Source organism: Molothrus ater, chromosome 2 (assembly GCF_012460135.2).
Source record: "Molothrus ater isolate BHLD 08-10-18 breed brown headed cowbird chromosome 2, BPBGC_Mater_1.1, whole genome shotgun sequence".
Lineage (NCBI taxonomy): Eukaryota > Metazoa > Chordata > Aves > Passeriformes > Icteridae > Molothrus > Molothrus ater.
The window spans coordinates 88,732,926-88,755,078 of record NC_050479.2 but is presented as its reverse complement, the minus strand read 5'-3'; the positions used below and the strand labels follow the sequence as shown (position 1 = coordinate 88,755,078).

At 45.4% G+C, this 22,153-nt stretch overlaps 2 protein-coding genes across 4 annotated transcripts; both read left to right on the top strand.

Moving 5' to 3' along the window:
* The first annotated feature begins 1,367 nt into the window (after positions 1-1,367).
* PEX5 (peroxisomal biogenesis factor 5) lies at positions 1,368-13,013 on the top strand. 3 transcript variants are annotated; one of them, XM_036404328.2, is made up of 16 exons: positions 1,368-1,402; positions 1,680-1,882; positions 2,311-2,346; positions 2,539-2,671; positions 3,370-3,504; positions 4,524-4,629; positions 5,811-5,901; positions 6,268-6,384; positions 6,750-6,842; positions 7,019-7,138; positions 7,751-7,894; positions 10,009-10,079; positions 10,249-10,464; positions 10,576-10,741; positions 10,938-11,095; positions 11,892-13,013. In XM_036404328.2, exons 2-16 carry the CDS (start codon positions 1,733-1,735, stop codon positions 12,091-12,093), a joined length of 1,938 nt encoding a protein of 645 aa, XP_036260221.1. In that variant the 5' UTR covers positions 1,368-1,402; positions 1,680-1,732; the 3' UTR covers positions 12,094-13,013. The 3 variants fall into 3 exon arrangements, with proteins under 3 accessions (XP_036260221.1, XP_036260222.1, XP_054370001.1); XM_036404329.1 differs by lacking the exons at positions 1,368-1,402; positions 6,750-6,842 and having other exon boundaries at positions 1,611-1,882; XM_054514026.1 differs by lacking the exons at positions 1,368-1,402; positions 6,268-6,384 and having other exon boundaries at positions 1,612-1,882.
* Positions 13,014-21,615: 8,602 nt separating this feature from the next.
* LOC118700015 (epidermal differentiation-specific protein-like) lies at positions 21,616-22,146 on the top strand. The gene has a single exon (XM_036404297.1). The coding sequence runs from the start codon at positions 21,616-21,618 to the stop codon at positions 22,144-22,146; it is 531 nt and encodes a 176-aa protein (XP_036260190.1).
* The last annotated feature ends 7 nt before the right edge of the window (positions 22,147-22,153 follow it).

The following is a 22,153-nucleotide window of genomic DNA, read 5'->3' as shown; positions in this document are numbered from 1 at the left end:
TAATATCACGGGAGTCAGCACACATTGTGCAGCCCCCTCTTGGTGCTTTTCCCATTCTTTTAGAGGCTACACACAAATGATCTTTGATTTTCCAGGTGGCTTGTCCTTTGAAACCATGAATGTAGGAGGATCAAGGCTGGGAAGGAGTTGGCATTTCTATGGCTTATCTGAAGGTATCACATACTTTTCAGCTCAATGTGTGCACTCTCAACCTGTGGCTGCCAGCTGCAACATTTTAGCGATCCCAGGGCAAACAGTAAAATATCTGTCCATCAGCTGGACAAATGTGTACTGATACAGTATATGCTCATTTATGAATATGTACCATATACATTTCATTGAATATATATATGAATATATATATTTATGCATATTCACAAATAAAATGAGATGTATATGGTGCATACATGCATATATCTCTTGTATGTACATAAACATACATACATACTGTGAAAAATACCAATCACTTATTTTTAAAAATTTAAAAGATTAATAGTAATAAAATGGTTATAAAAATAGCAATATAGTTAGAGTAATAAAAATTTTGGACAATTTGGATTAGGACAATATGAGACAACAAAAACAAAGAGTTACGGACATCCAGGTACCTTCTTCTGGGCAGCATAAGCCTGAAAAAGGACCCCTGTTAACAGAGGATTAACCCTTAAAAACAATAACCTGTTGCATATTCATACATCTCATACATGATGCATAAATTCCATTCAAACACAGGATTCTGTCTGGTCATCGTCAACTTCTTCCTCTTAATGCTAACGGCGTCGTTAAGCCTGAGCAAGGCGGGAAGAAACTTAGTTTCTTCTGGTAAGAGAGCAATAAATTCTTTTTCTCTAAAAGATTTAGGTGTCCTGTGACTGCTATCTCGCTGCGAGTCCTTTCTTTAAAAAAAGTATCTTGCATAGCATAGTTTCTATTTTAACATTTTGTTATACCCCAAAACTATATTTAACACACTACTTAGGAAAATTAATACAGCATAACTTTCTAACACAACACATATCATATTCATTTTAATATTTGCGAAAAGCCAATCATACAATACGCATTTTTTCACACATACCATACACATTGAATATATATATATATATTTATGCATATATATATATATTTATGCATATATATATTTATGTATATTTGCAAATACAATAGGTTGTGTATAGAACACACCATATACATGTACACACCGTTTCACGGCCGGCAGACGGGCACACCCCTCGGGAGCCGGCTCCTGAGCTGCGGGGGGAGCCACCGGGCGGAGGGGTTCCGGAGCGGGCGGTGACCCGGGTGACCCTGGCGCCGAGTCCCTTTAAGGCGCTCCGGCGCCTGTCCCTTTAAGGCTGGCCCCGCCCCGCCGCGCCAGCCCAGCGCGCCCCGGCGGCCCCAGGTACGGAGCGGCCGGGGGAGCCCCGCGGCCCCTCCGGGCGGCGCCGGGCGGAGTGCGCCGGGGGACGGGCGACGGGCACGGCCGGGGGCGCGGGGCTCGGGGCTCGGGCCGGGGGCCGCGGCCTTGCTGTCCCGGCCGGCGGGCGGGCGGGTGGGTGTGTCCGTGCTCTGCCGGGCCGGGCCCGCGGGGGAGGCGGCGCTGGCGGGTGGCAGCCGGGTCGGGGTCAGGCGGTCGCTCCGCCCGGCGCTCACCCGCTGTCTGTGCGCCCCGGTGCCAGGTGCAGGCGCGGCGGGATCGGCGCCGAGCCTCTCTCCCTCCGTGCCCGGCGCCATGGCCATGAGGGAGCTGGTGGAGCCGGAGTGCGGGGGCTCCAACCCCCTGATGAAGCTGGCGGGGCACTTCACCCAGGACAAGGCCCTGAGGCAGGAAGGACTGCAGGGCCCGCTGGCCTGGCCCCCCGGGACGCCCGAAGCCGCGGCCGTGAGTATCGCGCTGCTCACTGGGCTGGCTCTGGGTCCTGCCGGGGGCTGCCGGGGAGCAGGGCCAGGGGCTCTCGGTGCAGCTGGTGTCGTGTGGTGGTTTATTGGGGAAAAGGCCCCAAGGGTCACCCGAAGCACCCGAAGCAGGGTTGTGGGGTGAGGGCACGTTTGTGGGCACTCAATGGATGTTGGCGGCTGTGGTGAGCTGTGTGCCTTGCTGTCACAGGCCCTAAGCCAGACAGTAGTGGGAGGGGGTTGGACAGGATCCCTCAAAGTGTTCCTGCTCCCTTGGCTGGCAGCTAGTGCAAGAAAAATGTTGACAGGCTAAGCTCAAGGAAGAGGAAGATACAATCTAATTGGGTCACACTGTCTGTGTGTAGAGAGGGGCATGGGATCAATGTTGACACAGTTGCCCACTATTCCCTGCAGGTATCCAAACCACTGGGAGTAGCCACTGAAGATGAGGTAAGAACAGATTTATTGGTCTCCTTGTAGCTTTTGATTAATCTTCTTAAAACTTTTCTCATCCACACTGTTTGTTATTTTACCCCTTACCTGATGCTAATATTTTTTTCTGACAAGCCCTTTTCTCACACTCCCTGGCTCTGCCTGTTCATCTTCTGTGCAATGTTTGCAATCCATCTCTGTCTTTGGCAGCTGGTTGGAGAGTTTCTGCAAGCTCAGAATGCCCCTTTGCTGTCCCGTGCACCCCAGACCTTTAAGATGGATGACCTCTTGGCTGAGATGCAAGAGATTGAACAGTCAAGCTTCCGACAGGCCCCTCAGCGAGGTGAGGGGAGCTGAAGTAGGTGGAGACCTGGAAAAGATCTTGATGTTTATGGCCAGGCTCCTAGCAGGGCGGTTCCTATCTATTGATCTTTTCTGAGATTGTATCTGGAGTATTGTTTCTGGATTTGGGCTTTCCAGTACACTGATCTGCTGGAACAAGTACACCGGGGATCGATAAAGTACTCAAGGGACAGGAATCCATGTTGTAAGAGGAAAGGCTGAGGGGCCTGGACATTTTAACCTGGGGAAGAGGAGTCTGGGGGGCAGGGGGTGGAGTGTTTTGTTGCTATCTTCAGCAGCCATGGTCAGGATCTTCACAGCAATAGTCAGAGAAGGACAAGGGGTAATGGACACAGTTTGTGGAAAGGGGAACTGACTAGGTATGTGGAAACATTTCTTCCCTTGGAGGAGGCAGTTCAGTACTGGAACAGGTATCTAGGGAGGCTGGGGAATTGGCAGCCATGGACAAATTCAGAAGTTACCTCATAAATGTCCTGAACAACCTCATCTCTAACTTTCATGTTAATCTGCTGTGAGAATTCTTAACAACCTCCAGAGACTCCTTCCAAGTGAAATATTTCTGTGATTTTATTCTAACAAAGAGAAAGATCAGAGGTGATTAGGGCTAGCCTAGAACACATAAATGATGCCTTTGAGTACTCCAGTCCTCACTTCTGGTTTTTTTTTCCCCTCATGTAGCTCCAGGTGTGGCAGCCTTGGCACTGTCTGAAAACTGGACCCAGGAATTCTTGGCTGCAGCAGATAATGCTGGTGATGTCTCTTCAGATTACAATGAGGCTGACTGGTCACAGGAGTTCATTGCTGAAGTGACAGGTGAAGTGTCCTTTTTTGGAATTACTGTCAAGATGATGTCCAGTCACGTGCCTGTGTGTAGTGAAGAGCTCCTGACTGTGAAATTGGACTGTTGCTTTGGGCCCAGCAGTCAGTGTTTCCCGTAGCAGCCTTAATGGGGTGGAGGGTAGGAAAGCTGCTTCATGATGGTGTTATGGTTAAGTCAAATTATGAACAATGTGGTGTGGAAGCTTTTATTTAGGTGCAAGGGTCTTTTGCTGTTAACTTAGGTTACGTAGGGAATTTTGGAGAAGCGTGCTCTTTAAACTGCTTTTTTAAAAGTTATGATTCAACTGATGCAAGTTGGAGATGGCCTTGTACTGCTTCTTAATTACACATTTTCTAATTCCCTCTCCTAAGGCTAAATTTGCCTTTGGTACAAAGCTAAATTCTCTTTCGTGCGCTTTGGTGAAATATTTTGTGTCAGTTGTGTGAAGGTAGAGGGATGTTACAGTTTGGAAATGTGCAAAGTGAGTGTTTCTGGCCCAAAGGTTAAGCTTTATTTGAAAAGCCATGCTGTGTTGAGTATAGAACTGGCTCTGGAATAGGGTCCTGTTACCACATGTGCCCTAATCTGGAAATTATGGAAAAGAAACAAGTATATGCTATTCTCCAGGACTGGCCACTGTAGAAAGCTGGGTAGTTCCACTCTTTGAGCTTCCCTCTTTACATTTCTGAAAATATAAATTAGAGTTAAAAAGGTCTTCGAGAAAGTTCTGATGAAAACCTAGTGCTTGTAGGCTTTGCTTTTGACAGAGACTTGTAATGCATTGCTAATTTTCTTGACCTACATAGTATTCGACAGGGAGCAGATGAATAAGTTGTGATATTAAAGTAGAAAATCGTACATTTATCATCACCACAGTGGCATCTGTATTAATTCACTATCTGAACCAAAGGCTTGATTTTTAGATCAACATAAACAAAGGTAGAAGAGGCAAGCATAAACAAAGGTGTGCTGGTCTGCCTGTCTTAATTTTCTCCCCATTCTTTCTTTGCAGATCCACTGTCTGTGTCTCCTGCCAAGTGGGCAGAAGAATACCTAGAGCAGTCAGAGGAGAAGCTGTGGCTTGGGGAGTCAGAAGATCAGTCTTTGGCAGATAAATGGTGAGTCTGACTTCTCAAGGCGAGCTGTTGCTGCTGGCACTTGGATGGGTGAAGCTTGGAAAGGTGATAGATATCTGCTGTGGCCTGAATGCTTTTGAGTCATTTAACTTAGACTGGTGTTCTGAGGCTTTTGGTGTCAGAGAAAGGCAGAAACAATGCTTGCAAATTGAAGTTTTTAGGAGTGTAGCTTTTCTGTCCTCTAGTTCCAGGAAGATACGTTGATCGTGTAGGCTACATTAATCTCATGCCTGATGCAAAGCTCCTTAAAGTAACTTCAGGAGTGAGTTCAGGAACTTTTTTCCTGCAACAGATGCTTTTTACTAGACTGTACTAGTTGTAAACTTTCATCATGTAATTCTTCCTATCTGACAAACCACTTCCAGCCTTTCCTTGACATATTTATACGTTCAGCCTTCTGCATATTATTTTAATGTGTTTTTCTTGTGGTAGGTTAAAGATGGATCATCTCTCTGTAGGTACCTGTTGGGTACAATCAAGTTTTTCAGTTAAAGAAGCAAAACACACACAAGCATTTTGGGCTTCTAAGATATTTCCGTACAAAAATTTTGTATATTTGGACTCTTGTTGCACCTGGCTCTTGGCTTCTCTGATAACTTTCTGCAAATAATGGACATTTCTGAGTTATTTCCACCAGTTTCAAAACTTCCCCAAGACTGAAGGTAGTGATACCACCTCAAAGTAGCCCTATCCTGCTGTAAGCCAGACAAGACATATTGAGTTGTGTCATTGCTGTAAGCCCTCAATCCTCTGCAGAGCTGATGCTTTTCCAAGGCACTGTTTTCCTCTTCAGTGGGCATGACCTACTTTCTTTGTTCCTGGATATATGACCTTGTTTCTGGTAGTGCTAAAACTTGCAATGTCTGATGGCATGTAAGCTTGGCAAGGAATCCAGACTGCTCTGCAGAACTGTGCTGACTCTGTAATTGTTTAATTCTGCTGCTGTTTGTGTTAGTCACTGCACAGCTAACATAGTAGTAATTTTGAACTTTTACGGATGGATAATGGTAGTGAATCACTTAGGAGAAGCCCAGAATCTTTGAGGAGAGGTTGTATCCTTCAATACTGTTGTCTGCCCCATTGTGTAGACTCTTGTTAGAGAAAGTCTCATATCAGGCAACACTGAGCTCTATCTCTTTCTCCTTTACTGTCTTGGAACACAGGTATGAGGAATACCAACCTGAGGATGATCTTAAGAAAACTGTTACTGATTTCCTCTCCAAAGTGGATGATCCGAAACTCAAGAATACTGAGGTGAGAAATCTGACTGGGGCTGAGATTAATTATTACTGTGAATTAGTAATGACATAATTAGTAGTAATTATATTACTGTGAATAAAGGGTGTGGGGAATTGAGATGGCTGAAGATAGTAAAGGAATAAAGCCTCCTGTTGTCCCATGTTTCCATTTCTTCCCTGATTCTTGGGAGTTGAGCCCTACAATCCACTTCAGATGTTATCCATCTCCACTCTTGTGAAGTCTGGTCCTTCCCACCTTTCTGGGCCTTTTGTGCTCGCTCTGCAGAGAGAAGCCCTCTTAGTGAAGGAGGGGGGCATGGGCTGAGGGCTTGTGGGCACAGCATCTGCCCAGCTCCACCCTTGTTTCGTTTCTCTGCCGCAGTTCCTAAAGTTTGTCCGCCAGATCGGAGATGGGAGGGTATCGATCGAAGCTAATCAGGTGACCCACAGAGACCAAGATCAGGCAGAGCAATGGGCAGCTGAGTTTATGCAGCAGCAGGTAGGAGCCCCAGGCCTGTATGCTCTGAAGGAAGAAAGCATTTTGCCACAGTGCACAGTCTGGGAGCAAAGGAAAATGGCAAGTCCAGCTCTCAGCAGTGCTGAGGGAGACAAGGGAGGGGCTGTTGGGCTCTTAGCAGAGTCTAGCCAGAAGATGGGAATGTATCTGGACAGTTTGAGTTTTCTCATCTCCCACAGCATCTGTGAGGAAGAGGAGATTCAGATGAATTCATTTCCACTTCATAGGCCATCAGTACTTACTGATGGGGAGGAAGGGTCATTACAGACCCTCCTGCTGTTTTGGGATGTGCCCTGAGGTTGCCAAATTCTAAAAAGAAAGGTGTGTTTCTGTTTCCAAACTCCCAGGGGGCATCCGATGCCTGGGTGGATCAATTTGCGCGATCTGGGAACGTGTCAACTCTTGATACGGAATTTGAGCAGGCAAAGGCTGCTGTGGAGGTAAAGCTGGCTGAGAAGGAGGGCTGGGGTGCCAACTGAGAGCCCATGGTAGGGTTACCTCTCTCCTTTGCATGCTCTGAGGAGGGCTGGAAACATCCAGGAGGGAGTTCTCTGGCATGTTCATAGATGTGAGTTTATGGCTGAGGTACTCCAGTCACACTTTGTTCTCACTTCAGTCAGATGTGGAGTTCTGGGACAAACTCCAGGCAGAATGTGAGGAGATGGCCAAGAGAGATGCAGAGGCTCACCCTTGGCTCTCTGAATATGAAGACCTCAACTCCTCATCATACGACAAGGTAGGGGAGAACAGGGTCTCTCAGCCCTAGCACTGTGGTGGGCTGCCCTGGGGAGACTGGCTGTGCATCTGCCTCGCTCTGAGCTCCAGACTCCAGATGCTGCTGGGATTTGTTCTCACACTGATGCTTTGCTGTCACTTACATCCTTGTCCCAGATCATCTAGGGGTTAAATACTGTTTTCACTTGGTTTTGTCTGCAGATGCCATCTGGTTCTTGTCCAGCACCAAATACTAGTGAATACAGGGATTCTTTGCAATGAGTTCAAGTGTTGTGTCCCCTGGCCCCATCCCTGCCCCCCATCTGGCCCCATTCCCCTCCAAGCTAATAAGATACATACTAAATTTATGTATCTTATAAATACATACTAAATGCTTTTGTTTCTCTATCAACTTCCTCCAGGTTTGGTTTTGGGGGATTTTTCCAGTGCAGAGCAGGCAGGAAGAACCACCCTTGTTCTCTGATCTGCTACAAATTAGCAATGAGAATGAGGTGCTGGCTGGTCTGCGTCTGGAGTGTTGCAAGCAAGACTAGACTGTTGTGCTGTAGAGAGTGCTCTACTCCCTAAGCCTGTCTCGAAGCTTTAGCCCCTGTGTGTCTGTCTGTCCTGCCAGGGTTACCAGTTTGAGGAAGACAATCCCATGAGGGATCACCCGGATGCATTTGAAGAGGGGCGGAAGCGCTTGGAGCAAGGTGACCTCCCCAATGCTGTCCTGCTCTTTGAGGCTGCAGTGCAACAGAAGCCAGATCATATGGAGGTGAGTGGCACAGAGATAACAGGCTGAGCTGTCAGAGCAGCCGTTCCTGCAGTGTTAAGACCTGTGCAGGGTGTATGAAAACACCTCATTTTTCTGTGGCCCTGAGTTTGTAGCTGATTTGTGTGAATCCTCAGGGAGCCTCTGAGGGAGGAGGTTTCTGACTTAAGGTCAGTTACAGGAAGCACCAAGTCGTCTGGCCCAGAGCTGTGTAAAATCTTTGGAGCACATGAGACTGTGCATGGAGCCAAGGCAAGGAGTTCTCATCTCTCAAATTGCTTCTGTGAAAGTCTTTATTGGCATTGTAAGTTTGGAGGAGCTTATGGCGAATCAGTGCTTTCTGTATCTGTATTAAAATCTAATTCTGAGAAGCTCATTAGAGCAGGGCTCTGACTAAGTCTTTCATCTAGGTGCTAGGAAAAGATGTGACCCAAAAAGATTGGGTGTTTTCAACAGTCTTAATTGAAGTTGTGGGCCAAAGAAGGATCTTTACTCTGAAGACAGAGTTCCAGCTCCTTGTTAAGTGAATGCTTTTTTCCATAAATCGCTTCTGCAGGATGAATTGAGAAATGGAATAGCCTGTGTGCCTTTTTCCAGGGGTAGAGAATATGGATATTCTCAGGAAGAGTGCAAATACACTCATGTGGTGCCTTTCTGGAGTGCCTGCCTCAAGGATCCAGGGCTGCTAAATTTTCAGCATGTCTTGTTTGAGCCCTGCTAATTATATATGACTGGACATACATAATTTGATTACCCTGAGACTTAAATATGAGTGACATTTTGGAACAGAGGTTCTTGGCTTCTAAGAATGGCCATCTAATTTTCTAGGGTACTGGTAATAGGTGAAAAGTAAGCAGAAGGTTTGAAGATTTGCTTAGCTTTAAAGTGGTCAAAAGGTGTTAATGCCCTTCCAGAACTGTTGCTTTTTTCTCATAGACAGTGTGGGCTGCAGGCTGAGCATGATGGAGAGGTAATTGAAACCTTAGGGGAAGAAATCTTGGCCATTTCTGACTAGCTGTATTGGAAACATTCTGAATTCTTCAGGGAAGGAATCTTGGGCCAATTCTGGCTAGCTGTATTAAAAACATTCTGAATTCTTCTACTGTGACTGCAGAATGTACAGGAGAAGCCAAGACTTCACAAATGGTGCAGTGATCAAATAGACATGAACAATTGCTCTGAAGGAGATGTCACGTTTGCTTTGGTCCAAGTCACAACTTTACCTTGAATCTCATCAGCTCTTCTGCTGGCAGAACACTGCAGTTATTGCTGGTCAGCTCTGCTTGAATTGTAGCTAGCTATGTGTGGTGAGGCACGAGAGATTCAGGGGTGTAGATTGCCTTCTGTCGGGGTTCTGTGTCTTTGCTAATGAAGCAATTTCCTTCCTTGAGGCAGTGGATACCTCATTTTGTGACTTAGATTCAAAAAGCAGGTACATCATGCTGACAGTCCCCAACTATCTAGCCTGTTTTGGACCAGGGGTGTGGCTAAAGTGAACAGATACTTTGGATTTAGTGCCTAGTAAAATATTCCTTATATCAGCTGCTTGGAGGTGAAAGTCATTTTCATGTACTGGTGTCATGATGATTGGAAATTCAGTAAAATTAACAGTGCTTCTACTTTCAGGTCTGAAAGTCAACTCTCCAAGGTTACTACTTGCTAGTGGACCACTGCACAAGTACATACAGCTGCCTGCCTCGGGGGTCTCCTTATTATTAGCACTGCTGCTATGCCATTTTGTTCTTGGGAAATAGGAGATCTGCATTTTCCTCATTCCTCTGCAGTTTGAGCACAGTTAGAAGTTAAAAGTGGAGATTCTGTGATCTAAAAGTGTAAAACTACCAACAGTTGCTTTATGATAGATTTCCAGGTAGACATTCACTTCTGTTCACTATAACAATGCCAATTTTACTGTCTTTGAGGACTTATGTGCCATGACATCTGTCTATCTTTTGAGAGGAACTTACACCTGTGGCTAATGTGTATACTTTGGTCTATTTGATCTCACTCTAAAACTGTGCAGGATAATATACTGGATTTAATCTCTGTGTTAGTGGCTTATTGACTGATTTTTTTCCCTCTGGAAGTCTAACTTTGTACATCTATGTCTTCCCCAGGCCTGGCAATATCTGGGAACCACCCAAGCAGAGAATGAACAGGAGCTTTTGGCAATCAGCGCCCTCAGACAGTGAGTGTTGCTGCAGAGCTGCTGAGTGTGGCTTCTTGTTGGGTGTGTAGTGCCACAAGGACCACATGGCTGTCACGGGGTGCTCTGTCTTGATTGTTTCACCTCCTGTGTCTGGCTGTCTCCTACACTGATGTAGTGCTGCATTCACTTCTCTTTCTTTGCCCTGCAGGTGCCTGGAGCTGCAGCCTGGGAACCTGACAGCACTTATGGCTTTAGCAGTGAGCTTCACCAATGAGTCCCTGCAGAAGCAGGCGTGTGAGACCCTGCGGGACTGGCTGCGCCATAAACCAGACTATGCCCACCTGCTGAACAAGGAACCCGAGGAGAATGTCTCGGGGACAAACCTGGGGCCTTCCAAGCGTGTCCTGAGTTCCCTGCTCTCTGAGTGAGTTATGGTTACTGATTGGGCTCAGACTGGTCCAGGCAGGAGCAGAGCAAGCAGCCCGAGGCCGACTCTCTCCACAGCACACCAATATCCTGTTCTGTGCTTTTCCAGCTCGCTGTTCATGGAGGTGAAGGAGCTGTTCTTAGCAGCTGTGCGCAGCAACCCCTCCACTGTGGATCCTGATGTCCAGTGTGGCCTGGGTGTCCTTTTCAACCTCAGTGGCGAGTACGAGAAGGCTGTGGATTGCTTCAGTGCCGCACTCAGTGTGCGCCCCAATGTAAGAAAGGGGCAGACTGGGGCTGCTGGAGGCACTTGGAGGTTTATGGGTGAAGGTTTGGGTGGAGGTCCTGCATGTACAAGAGGTGCATATTTGGAGTGGAGGAATATGACAGACATATGGGGAAGGAGTGGTTTGCTTAAAGCTTTAGGAGATCCAGTTCATCTAAGCCCTTTTTCTGTGCCCATTGCTCCAGGACCACCTTTTGTGGAACAAGCTGGGTGCCACCCTGGCCAATGGGAATCGGAGTGAAGAAGCAGTGGCCGCGTATCGTCGGGCCCTGGAGCTCCAGCCGGGGTATATCCGCTCTCGCTACAACCTGGGCATCAGCTGCATCAACTTGGGGGCCCACCGGTGAGCACAGGATGGGCACCTCTGCTGTGACCTGTGTGTTTGTGTGTGTTTGTGGGACACAGACTGCCCTAGGTAATGAGGTCAGGGCCACACTGCCTGCAGCCTTCTCTTGGCATAGGGTGATAGGTTTCTCCTCTTATGAGCTCTCAGAGAACCAGTCACACCTGAGATAGCTCTGCTACCCAGAATGGCATAAAGTTAGCAGGATGGCTCCTGAGGTAGTGTTGGAAACAGAAAAAGTTCTAATGAAAGGCAAAATAACAAAGCTCTTTCAGAGAAAAACCCAAGCCAGGGGCAAGAGGTTCTTGTTCCTGCTAAAACACTCCACAAAAGCGATTATTTCCTTTGTTCTCTTCTTTTTCTAGTGAATTACCTAGGCAGGACCTTTTGGCCTCTGTCCAGTTGGCAGCCCCAGGTCTGAGGTGAAGTCCCAAAGGTCCTGTGAGGTGTCTTTTTACCAAATTGAGGAGAGAAACTTCTGGGCTTTTTTCCTTTTTAAGCAAAGAATAATTTGGTCACTGTCAATAGGGGGCACATTCCTACAATAGGAGAGCAGAGGGAGTGTGTGGACTCTGCCTGGAGACCCAAGTGTCATGCAGTTACAGGTGGAGTAGAGGCCATCTGGACTCCTGATTCTTCTAGAGGGAAAAGGGGGACCTCTGGTTCTGAAGCGGGGTAGGATCTGGGAAGAGGAGGAAACTGTTTTGGCAGGGAAATACTTTAGAAGCAAATGGGGAAGGGAGTGTGATATGAACCATTTTTCCCACTAAGCATGTGTATGTTCTCCTGTTGACAGTGAGGCTGTGGAGCACTTCCTGGAGGCTTTGCACATGCAGCAGAAGAGCCGAGGTCCGCGGGGGCAGCAAGGAGCCATGTCTGACAACATCTGGAGCACCCTGCGCATGGCCCTCTCCATGCTGGGGCAGAGTGACCTCTATGGGGCAGCTGATGCCCGTGACCTGCCCACACTGCTGAAAGCATTTGGCCTCCAGCAGTGACTCTGGGATAGGCTCCCCTGCGAGTGCAGTGGTTGCCAAGCCCAGCAATGACCTTTCTTAGGGAGAAAATGTTCCCAAGGGTTCACACACATCTTTGCCCTGGTAGGGCAGATCATTGGCCACTGTTTATTTTTAAGTACCCCCCTGGTGAAGTGTGCAACTTCCCCAGCCTGTCTGTTGTGGCCTGAGCATTTCTGAACGGTTCACATTATCACCTCCATGACGACTGACACTGCTGCTTCACAGATGATCAAAGTGGGGAAGACAGCAGCATCCTGCCCTCTTGCCAGACTGCATTTGCAGTAGTGCCCGGCTTGGCTGTGAGACCTTGGCTGTGAGAACCATTCTGCAGACTGCCTGCAAGGGTGTGTCTCGAGTTCAGCCTGCTTTGGAGGGATGGGACTGCTGTTTCACCCAAAAGGGTGAAAAGTTGTGGGGTTTGAGCATGCTTCCCCATGTATGTGCTTGCATGTGTGTATATGTGGGTTGCTAGGGAAAACTGGGGCAGTAGTCCCCTTTTCTGGCCACTGGTAACCTCTTGGTACAGCCAGATGTTACTTTCTCAGTGTCTCTTCATGAACCTTTGAAGACAAGCATATTGTACTGATGCTGGGGACATGGGTGGAGGCCCTTACCCTGTCAGGGTAAGGGGAGATCCCAGAGGTCAGGCTTGAGAGAAGGTGATAGGAATAAAAGTCTGAAATGTAACCTCTTCCAAAAAATGGTGGGGAAAGGGGTGAAGTCTTAATTTTCTCTTGCTCATCTGTCATTGTTTTCCTTTGTGCGAATGTCCCCATCTTGTGTGTAACTGAATCTTGTTAATTATAAATATCTGTATATGATTCTATTGGGGAAAATGTTTTTTAATTGTAAAGTATTTTGTATAATAAAGGTATAAGCCCACTACTTTTCAAAAGATAGATTAGACTCTCTCTCTGTTTCTCTCTCCCCTCTTGACCCACGTTTTGCTTTATTGATAGCTCGCATGCAGATGAAGCTTAAAGGACCTCTTTTTGCTGTAGCCCCAGGCTTCAGTTCAGCAAGCCAGCAGAAGAGCCTCTCTGTACCAAAAGCTCTCTTTTTTCTTGCTCAGGTTTAGAGGTCAGTGATGCACTTTTTTTTCCGTCCTCTGGCCCTCTGCAGAGAAGGAAGTTGTGTTACATTTTATCACCCATTTAAGGAATCTGACTGCTCCAGTAGTCAAGGCTGGGGGCTTACACAGGAAGTGCTGCCCCTTCCTGTTCCATCAGGCACCTGTTTCTTCATACCTCAACCTCACAGGCTTGTTTTTCTCTCTCTGCTGGAGCAGAAAGTGTGTGCAGAGATTAGTATTTGCTGTATATTTTCTGAGCTTTATTTTCCCTTGTATCTCCCATCCAGCCCTGTGGCACTGAGACCTACACATCCTGTTCTGAGACTGCTGTAGTGCATGCAAAACAACCTGCTGCTTTTGCTGTCTGAAAGGAAGGGAAATGCTACTTCTGTGTCCTGCTTGCCCACACTGCTGGTCAGCAATGTCTTTTGGTTTTTACTTATCTCAGTTCTCTGTCAGATTCTTTGCTTGGTGAAAGAAAAAGCAATGCCTATGCTGTGCCTCACTTGCTGTCTATCTGTTCTCCCTTCTCCAGTTCTCTGCTGTTGTTCTCACCACTGATTTCCTTTGCCTCTTTGGTGCACCACATTCCTCTCTGTTCATATTCAAACTACCATTGCTTGGCTTTCCCTTGTTCTCATCCTTAGATTTCCTTAGTGCTTCTCCTCTCCTAGGTTTCCTAGTTGACTCAATTTCCTTTGCAATATTGCTTAACCTCTTGACTTTGTGTTGGTGTCCTTCCCTATCCCACATTTCCCCCTGTCCCTGCTGGTAGTTTGGCTGTTACCATTTGTTCACTTTCCCTGGAAATTGTTCTCACTTTCTTCCCCCTGTCCCTGCCAAATTATCTCACAGCATATCTGCTCTACTTCTGCTGAGGCTGAACCTTCACCTAAGCACAGTCCCTGTTTAGTCTCCCAGGGCTTAGTGAGGATTGAGCTGCCTCTTTCCAGGTCCTGTGTGACTGTCCTGTTGAGAGCTGCCTGTGGAAGTGGGGTGTTGATGCAGTGAACACCCAGCTGGCTCACTGGATCTGAATTCTGGTTCCATGCACAGTTTTTGTCTGTGCTCTGCCCCTCTCTCTCTGGTGTCCAAACCCAGTTTGTGCTAATGCTCTGTGTGCATCATGATCCTTGTCTGCATTTCCAGCCACATCCATGTTTTCTGTTACCAAGCTCAGTTGTACAGCAGGGGTGGGTAGCAGGTACCAAACATTCTACTTTCATGTAAAGGCAGTGAGGGATGTTTGCATGTCCCTAATCCAACCCCCTGCTCACAACAGGCCTAACCCTAACGCTAGACTGGGGAGTTGAAGATCTTGTAAATGATCATGCTCTCCTGTTTTTTCACTTTTCCCAATGCACACAGTGGTAGCAGGGCCTATCACCAATGAAAATTTGTAAGAGATCCCAGCATGACCTTTACCAGATTCTTGGGCTTACAGGATACAAACTAACCTTTCACAGAGCCATAAGTGAGTGGTTGAAGAGGGTAGTTCAGTACATGCTTTTCCACCCATATTTCTTAATATGTTTCTGCTGTATTTCTTCCTTCAGTGTTGTATTTATTTGCTACTTAAGAACGCAAAGAAGTCATAGAATCTCTTGGTGATGGCTTTACCAGCCAGCCAGAAAATGAAAATGTGCTTTCAGGTCCTTATACCTCTAGCCACAGTGCTCCTCATTAGCTTCCATCCTTGTCAAGGAAGTGGTTGTGCTGTCATTGTTTATTCTGCTTCACCACTGCAATTTCCTCTCTTGAGCTGCTGAGCCTCATTATGATTCTGAATTTTCTTAAGTTGCAACACCCTGAGTTCAAGTTTTGGGTCTCAGGCTCTTACCTGTTGCGCCTGTGTGTGCTGAGGTCTTTCAGGTATGGAAGGTGTTCAGCCTTTCTCTAGGGAAATGCTCTAGGGGTGGTGACCTGATGTGAGTCTTCATGGAAAGAGCATCAGGCAAGCAGATAGTGGCTACTCTCATTTTCTCTAGGAATCTGCTATTTGAAATAATGTCTGACTCAGAAGTTGCATCAGTATGTTTGTCTTAGAGCCTTTGGTAAATTTTTTCTCTGCCTGTGACTTACTGATTTTTAAACCACATGGTGCCTTTGGTCTTCACGCTGTCTTGTGGATACACGCAAGAACTATGTTTAAATTCCTGAAGCATTTTCTTTTGTGTTTTAAGCCCATTGCCTCTTCCTTTCTGGTCTCCTCCTTCAGTTTCTGTAAGACACAGCAATAAAATGGTCCTACTGCAGTCAACGTGTCCCCAGGGGGAGCCCTTTTCCCTACCTCTGTACCCCACTTCTGTATCTTTTCTATTTTTACTGTGTTCTTGCCAGTACTTCCTTCATGCCCTAGCCTGCCTCAGAGCCCTGACCACACACACTCTGCCACTTTCTCTGCTCTGAGTTGGCTCCTGCTGCTCTGAAGTCTTTTGGCGGGCAAGGAAGGTCTGACAGCAGCACAGCAGCTCTTCCACCTGCAGCACCAAAGTGGCACCAGAGACAGCCCCGCCAGACAGGCCTCTTGGCCAGAGCAGACTCTGGCAGCTTCTCTGCATCGTGGTCCCTTGCTCACTTAGGAAAGTGTTCCTTTGCACCCACAGGGGAGAAGAGAAACTTTCCTGTCACTGCTATGTTGAGTTTGGCAAAGCATTGTCTAATATTTTCTGGTGGCTTTTTAGATGCGTAGTTTGAGAAATGTGAAATTTTAAAACTTCCTGTCCACGACTTTAGCAAGAGTTGTAGGTGCAGAGATCCCCTGAAAATTCTGATGTCCTCCGGGTTGTTTTTTTAATGAAGTGTGTCCGTTGCTCTGTCGCATTTCTGACGCAGAAGTGACACCTAGTGTTGGGTTGAGGGCAGGTCCGTGTCTGTCACACGTGCTTGGATGGGGACAACAAAGGCTTTAGGAGCACAGCTTGCTAATTAAACGCCAAAGGAACTAAATGCTGGATGAATTTTCTAAACGGCAGCTGTAGATGCAAAATGTGGTGCTGGGAAGCTAAGACCTTTTGAGGGTCTGTGATGCCTTCCCCTGGCTTCTCCCCACTGCTGAGCATGGGTCTTGGTGTTTGTGGAGTCCAGCTTAGCAACTGTTCCATGGAAAACGATTTGTAGATTTATTTTAAAAACCCAAAAAACAATCCAGCTGGGTTCTGACATTTTGAAATAGCAGTTACTCACAGACAACCTGTTGCCTTTTCCTTCATCTGGGAAGAGGAGACTTGGGAAAGGAAATAATAGTTAGAAAAGATCTTCACTTTGTTTTCTGACATCTGTGTGTTGTAATGTGGGACTTATAAGGCTTTTGTCAGTCTGTGTTTGCTGTGTCTCTCTTTCCAGCACAATTTCTTTGGAGCTTACTCCTGGTGTTGTGACTGAATACGCAACAGTCATCCAATAGGATTCTGTCATCTCTCTTTTTGCTGAAAAAGTGGTGTTATTTTGCTGTACTGAAGAGCAGCAAATGGGAATTGGAGCAAACAGAGGAAAGCAAAAAAAAGGGGAGTTTGGCAAAATAAGGGCCTTTTTTTTTTCCCCTGAAGGGTTCGGTAGTGAGTGCATTTATTAGCATGTAGGCTGTTCACAGTTTTGGGTTCTGTGGTCCAGTGGCATGTTCCTATGTTGCATTTTTGGAGGCTGTTTTGCTTGAGAAATAGAAGCTGGAGAGTGAAAAGTGGGAAAGAAACTTTATTTTTGTGATGAAGAATTACATTACTAGCAGTAACAACTGCTCAATGAGAAAAACCAAAATACCACCTTCTCCAACCACAAAACCAAACCTCCAAAATAAAGCAACCAGTGTTCTGCTGCCTTGAGTCCAAAACTACCAAACAAAAACAGCAGACAGAAACTGGGGAGGGTATACCTCATTGTGATTTTATTGGTTTTTTAATCCTCTTGTTTTAAAGTAAGAAGTAAAACCAGATGAGTACTGAGATACAAACTGAGATATCTGCAGTGATAGAGCAGGATAGGAGCACAACAGGACCTGGTGGTTGAACGAGTTTGTTGTTAATTAGATTTTTCTACCATTGTACCTTTTCCAGCACTGTGAACTGGGTGCACATGTGACGTCCACAGCTTTAAGTGAAATTGCTTTATTACCCTGCAATCTAGTAGTAAATAGTCTCTAAAGAAAGAAAGAAAGAAAGAAGGAAAGAAAGGAAAAAAACCCCAGAAAACCAGTTTTATGAAAAAGATGAAAATATTTTAGTCTTTATTCTTCCCCTGCTGGAGTGTTTTTTGCACAACTGTACATTTTCAAAGAATCTGTGTGTCATTGTTCATCTTGCTCCTTCTGTTGCTTTTCATCTGCTGAGGGCAATAGAGGAAGAGGGGTTTATCCTCCTTATAAGCTTTTCACTTTTGTCTGACACTTTCAGATTTTGAGACACCACTGTTTCTGCAGGACGGGGATAAGAGGAATTTTAGAAAACATTGTTTCCCATAAATTTGCTCTGCCCGAGGTGTTGTGTCCAGCTCTGGGGAGCTCAGCACAAGTCTCAGGCCATGGATCAGCTGGAATGAGTTCAGAGGAGAGACATGAAGCTGATCAGAGGGCTAGAGCACCACTCCTGTGAGGAAAGATTGAGAGACCTGTGGTTGTTCAGCCTGGAGAAGGCTGTGGGGTAACCTTGTTGTGGCCTTCCAGTATCCAAAGGGGTTAAAAGAGAGCTGGAGAGGGACTTTTCAACAAGGACACACAGTGGGAGACAAGGGGGAATGACTTCAAGGTTAAAGAGAGCAGGTGTAGTTTAGATATTAGGAAAAATTCTTTACTGTGAGGGGTAGTAAGGCACAGGAACAGATTTCCCAGAGGAGCTGGCAATTCCCTATTCCTGGAATAGTTCAAGGCAAGGTTGGATGGGACTTTGAGCACCTGGTCTAGTGGAAGGTGTCCCTGCCCATTCCAGGGGGGTTGGAATGATCTTTAAGGTCTCTTTCAACCCAAACCATTCTGTGATCCATAAGGAATAAAAGCAAACAAACCCAACCCACAAAGAAAACTCCATAAATATTTCCAATATCAAGACCTCAACCCCACCCTGTGGTGCTCTGCATTGTTCAGTGACTTACTTCCTTGTGCATAAAGCACCATATAGGTGAGATTAACGACATTAAAAGCCATTTAGTTTTCAATCCAATAACACTAGGGCAGATGGTCAATGACAACCAGGAACTCATTGGTTTCTGTGAACATGGGAGCACAGGGATCCTTTACCACACTTTTGCAGTAGCACAAAAAACATGGCAAAGGATTCCATCATAGAGCATTCCATCATACATTGCCTTTTGATTTTCCTCAAAGCCACGAAAAGCCCCACTGCCAGCTTTGGTGCTCTGCAGGGAGTATGTGCATGGCTGAGGAGTTCACTGTTGGCTGAAATGTAAAATTCAGAAATGTAAACTACTCTGTACCATAGCTGAGATACACTCAGACTCAGGCTTTGTGATGCCTTCGTGGCTCATACATTTGGTCAAAGGTGCTTTCTGAGTCTGTAGGTTCTAGGAAAGATGGGAATGTTTAATTCATGATTAATTATGTCATTACACATTATTTGTTTATTTTTTTCAGAAACAAAAATAATAATTTAATGAGTAAAACATATTAGCAAGCTAAGAAGAATGAATGTTGTTCAATGACAGTGTAAATCCATCCTATTCTAGGCTGTTTTAGTCCCTCTTTCAAGCATTCCTCACATTGGTGTGCTCACTCTTCCTCCATTCTCTTTATCAGACAGTGGACACAATGGTTCAGGAGTGGAATGGGGTATTCCCCATTCCAGCACTGAACTGTAGGCTGAGGTCACTACAACACACAAAAACATGTCCTAAAGGTGTGATTTGCCTGTTCAGAAAAGGGACTTCTCAAGTAGCTGTTGCTATAAAGTGAGGACCTGTTTATCTTCAAAACCCCAAAATATCAATTTACAAATTTCAATTGCTCTGCTTCCAGCCTCTGCAGAGCAGCAAAACAATGGACCACATGGAAAAACCCCCAAAGTCTCAAGTATTTTTATGCTGGCTTAGTTTTGTGATCTGGCACACCATGGGCTCAGCCAAACACCAGTGAAAGATATACAGCATGAGGATTTGGCTGGATCTGGTGTACAGGCTGCTTGTTTTGCAGGGATGAACTATCTCCCTTCCCAGCTCCCCATCTTCTCCAGTTACCTCCTACCTGACAGAGCAGGGGTACCTTAGGTGAATGAAGAAGATCCTAATGAAGATCCTATTGCTTTCTCCAGCAGCAGAACAGCTTTCTGACATGCTAGCCAAGGAATCTGTCTGAAAATATTATACAGAGTGAACCTGAAAAGAGAAAAAAAGAAAGAAAAATATTGCCACTGCAGCTTTGCCTCCCTGCAGCTGCTCAAGTGGCTATGTAGGTGAGAAAGAGGAAGAGAATTTAATTAAACCTACTTAAATGCCCCCTCAGTCAAGTGGACATGTCCCACCAAAATCCTTTGGAAAATTAACATTATTATATTTGCTTCACAGGTAAAGAAGAATTTGCAACAGGCAGAAAAATTCTACAGCCTGTGTGTCACAAGGTACTTTGATACATTTTTATTACTGTGATTAATCTGCTTCTGGAGGAGAAGGACAAACAAGAACCAAAGTTCTAAGGTTTTATCAAGGGCTTATGCTTCAAGAGACTTTTGACCCAAACCAATAACATGACTGGTTGTAGAAATATCAAAATTTAAATAAAATAGTTAATGATTTTTGTTCACTTATTGACCATTTCTCAGTTCTGTTGGCTGAGGTGTTGCACAAGACTTCTGAGCCAGCCATAAATGCAGACAGGTGAGACGCCCTTCTCAAACCGCAGCCCTGCCCTGGAGGAATTGCCCTGAGCTCTCCCCAGCCCTGCAGCTGACAGCAAGGTAAGAGGCACCCTTGGCACAGGAGAGCTGGAAGGGATTCTTGGGCAGCTGCTGTGAAATGCAGGCCAAGGGCAGGAGGCTTTAGTGCAGGGCTGAGAGCTGCAGCACAGCCGTGAGGGTCTGCTGTGTGTGTGTGCAGAGACTGAAGGCATCTCTCAGGGCATGAGGAGATGGATGGCTGCTGCAGGAGAGACAAACTCACCAAGGGAGAGGCTGGAGGGGCCAGTGACACACAATTCTCAGAGGTGAAAGTGAAAATATTCTACAAATTTATCTTGGTCATGGGATCTTTATGTTGTATCAGCAAAATTAAATGGGTCATTATTCATACTTTTCTACAGGTAGAAAGTAATTATAGTAGTGCCTAATCACTAGGCACTAATCAGTCAGTGAGTCCGAGCTCACGTCCTCTCAGCTTCCATATATGCTTTTATAACTGTGAACAAATACATGGTTTTAATCACATGAAGTTTTTTTCTAAAAAAGTGAGCTTTAAGCTATTCATATTTTTAAATTATGATGCACATGTCTTACATGCTACTGTATGTGACCAAATTACTATGGCTTTCAATCTTACTGGGGATATCTGTCTTTTCCCATCCCTTCTCAGAATCAGCTAGAGGAATGGCTTTTTTAGTCCCATTTATTTGCCCAGAAATGTAAATCTTTGCTTCAGTAACTGTTACAGGATTTAGAGAGAGAGCTGTTACCATAACTGACTGCTCATTACTGTTCCTGCAGCTGTTACTAATAAACACTGTGGCTTTTTAACTGAACTCAGAGGACTGTGGGGAATTAGATATGTGTATTGGTAGTAGTGTCAGGAGAAGACATTTAAAACCTGAAATTTAGTCTGATTTAAAGAGCTGATGCTTACAACTTTATTGCTTCTCAGTGTATGTCAAGAGAAGGAATCTCTTGATTTCAGTAAAATTCCATATAAAAAGAGAAATAAGATGTTTCAGTGAATTTAAAGTTCATTTCTGCCCTTAAAGGATAGGTTTTCTCCTCCGATTTTGTGTAAAACTTCACTTCCTTTTAGAAATTAATTGCATGTCTCACTACTTTTATATTGCTTTCTATGTGGCCCAGGAAACCTACTCTAAACAATGAGTGCCAGTTTCTAAAATATTTCTCAACTGCAGCATCAATTATCAACAGAAAGATTTATCATGAGTTGTATATTTTATTTTGTTATTATTTATGTTAAGATGTTAAACAAAATGCTCAGGTGTGCCTTGCATGTATACATATTAAATGAAACTGAACTGTTGTGGTGTACAAATCTCATTTTACTTTTTTCTTCCAAATTGAAATTTCTGTGTCACGTCCTCACTCTTTCACAGCTGCTGCTATTTTTATCTTCTGCTAAAATTGTTTTGCATTTCCTTTTTACCTTTTGTCCCCTCTGGTTTCCAGCATTTCATGTCTGGTGTGTAAAGGCTTCTTACAAGCATTGCTTGTTTTCTGTTTTCATTTTCTGTAGGCTGCCATCCAACAGCAGAAAATCCAAACCCCAGAAGCCTTGCAGAGATGGGAAAAATCATTGTTTATGAGCATGCCAACTTCCAGGGTATGTCCAAAGAATTCCACACCAACATTGCCAACCTAAAAGATGCAGATTGGAATGATTGTATCTCCTCAGTGAGAGTAATCGGCCATCCTTGGGTGGCTTATCAGCATGCAGACTACAAGGGACAATTACTGGTACTTGAGGAGGGAGATCATGACTTTGTTGGCAAAAAGATGAATGACAGGATCAGCTCTCTGCAGGTGATCACTGAAAATCTGCACAACCCCCAGATCACTCTCTATGAGCATGCTGATTATCAAGGGAAGAGCAGAATAATAAGAGAAGCAACCAATCTGACCAGGGGACATGACGATAACACCACATCTTCACACAAAGTTCAGAAAGGTGTCTGGCTGCTGTGTGAGCACGGCGATGGAAGTGGATTTCAATACATTGCACGAGAACATGAGCACCTTCCAAACTACAAGGCAATCAAGTTCAATGACAAGCTTTCCTTCCTGCGCCCCCTGCGCCCTGGCTGTGGCTGTTAGAATGCAA

Excerpts from the sequence above, each read along its gene's own strand:
- PEX5 (XM_036404328.2), top strand. The coding sequence starts at position 1,733 with ATGGCCATGAGGGAGCTGGTGGAGCCGGAGTGCGGGGGCTCCAACCCC. Across the intron at positions 7,895-10,008 it reads AGAAGCCAGATCATATGGAG|GCCTGGCAATATCTGGGAAC; the intron begins GTGAGTGGCACA and ends TGTCTTCCCCAG. Across the intron at positions 10,742-10,937 it reads CACTCAGTGTGCGCCCCAAT|GACCACCTTTTGTGGAACAA; the intron begins GTAAGAAAGGGG and ends CCATTGCTCCAG.
- LOC118700015 (XM_036404297.1), top strand. The coding sequence starts at position 21,616 with ATGGGAAAAATCATTGTTTATGAGCATGCCAACTTCCAGGGTATGTCC.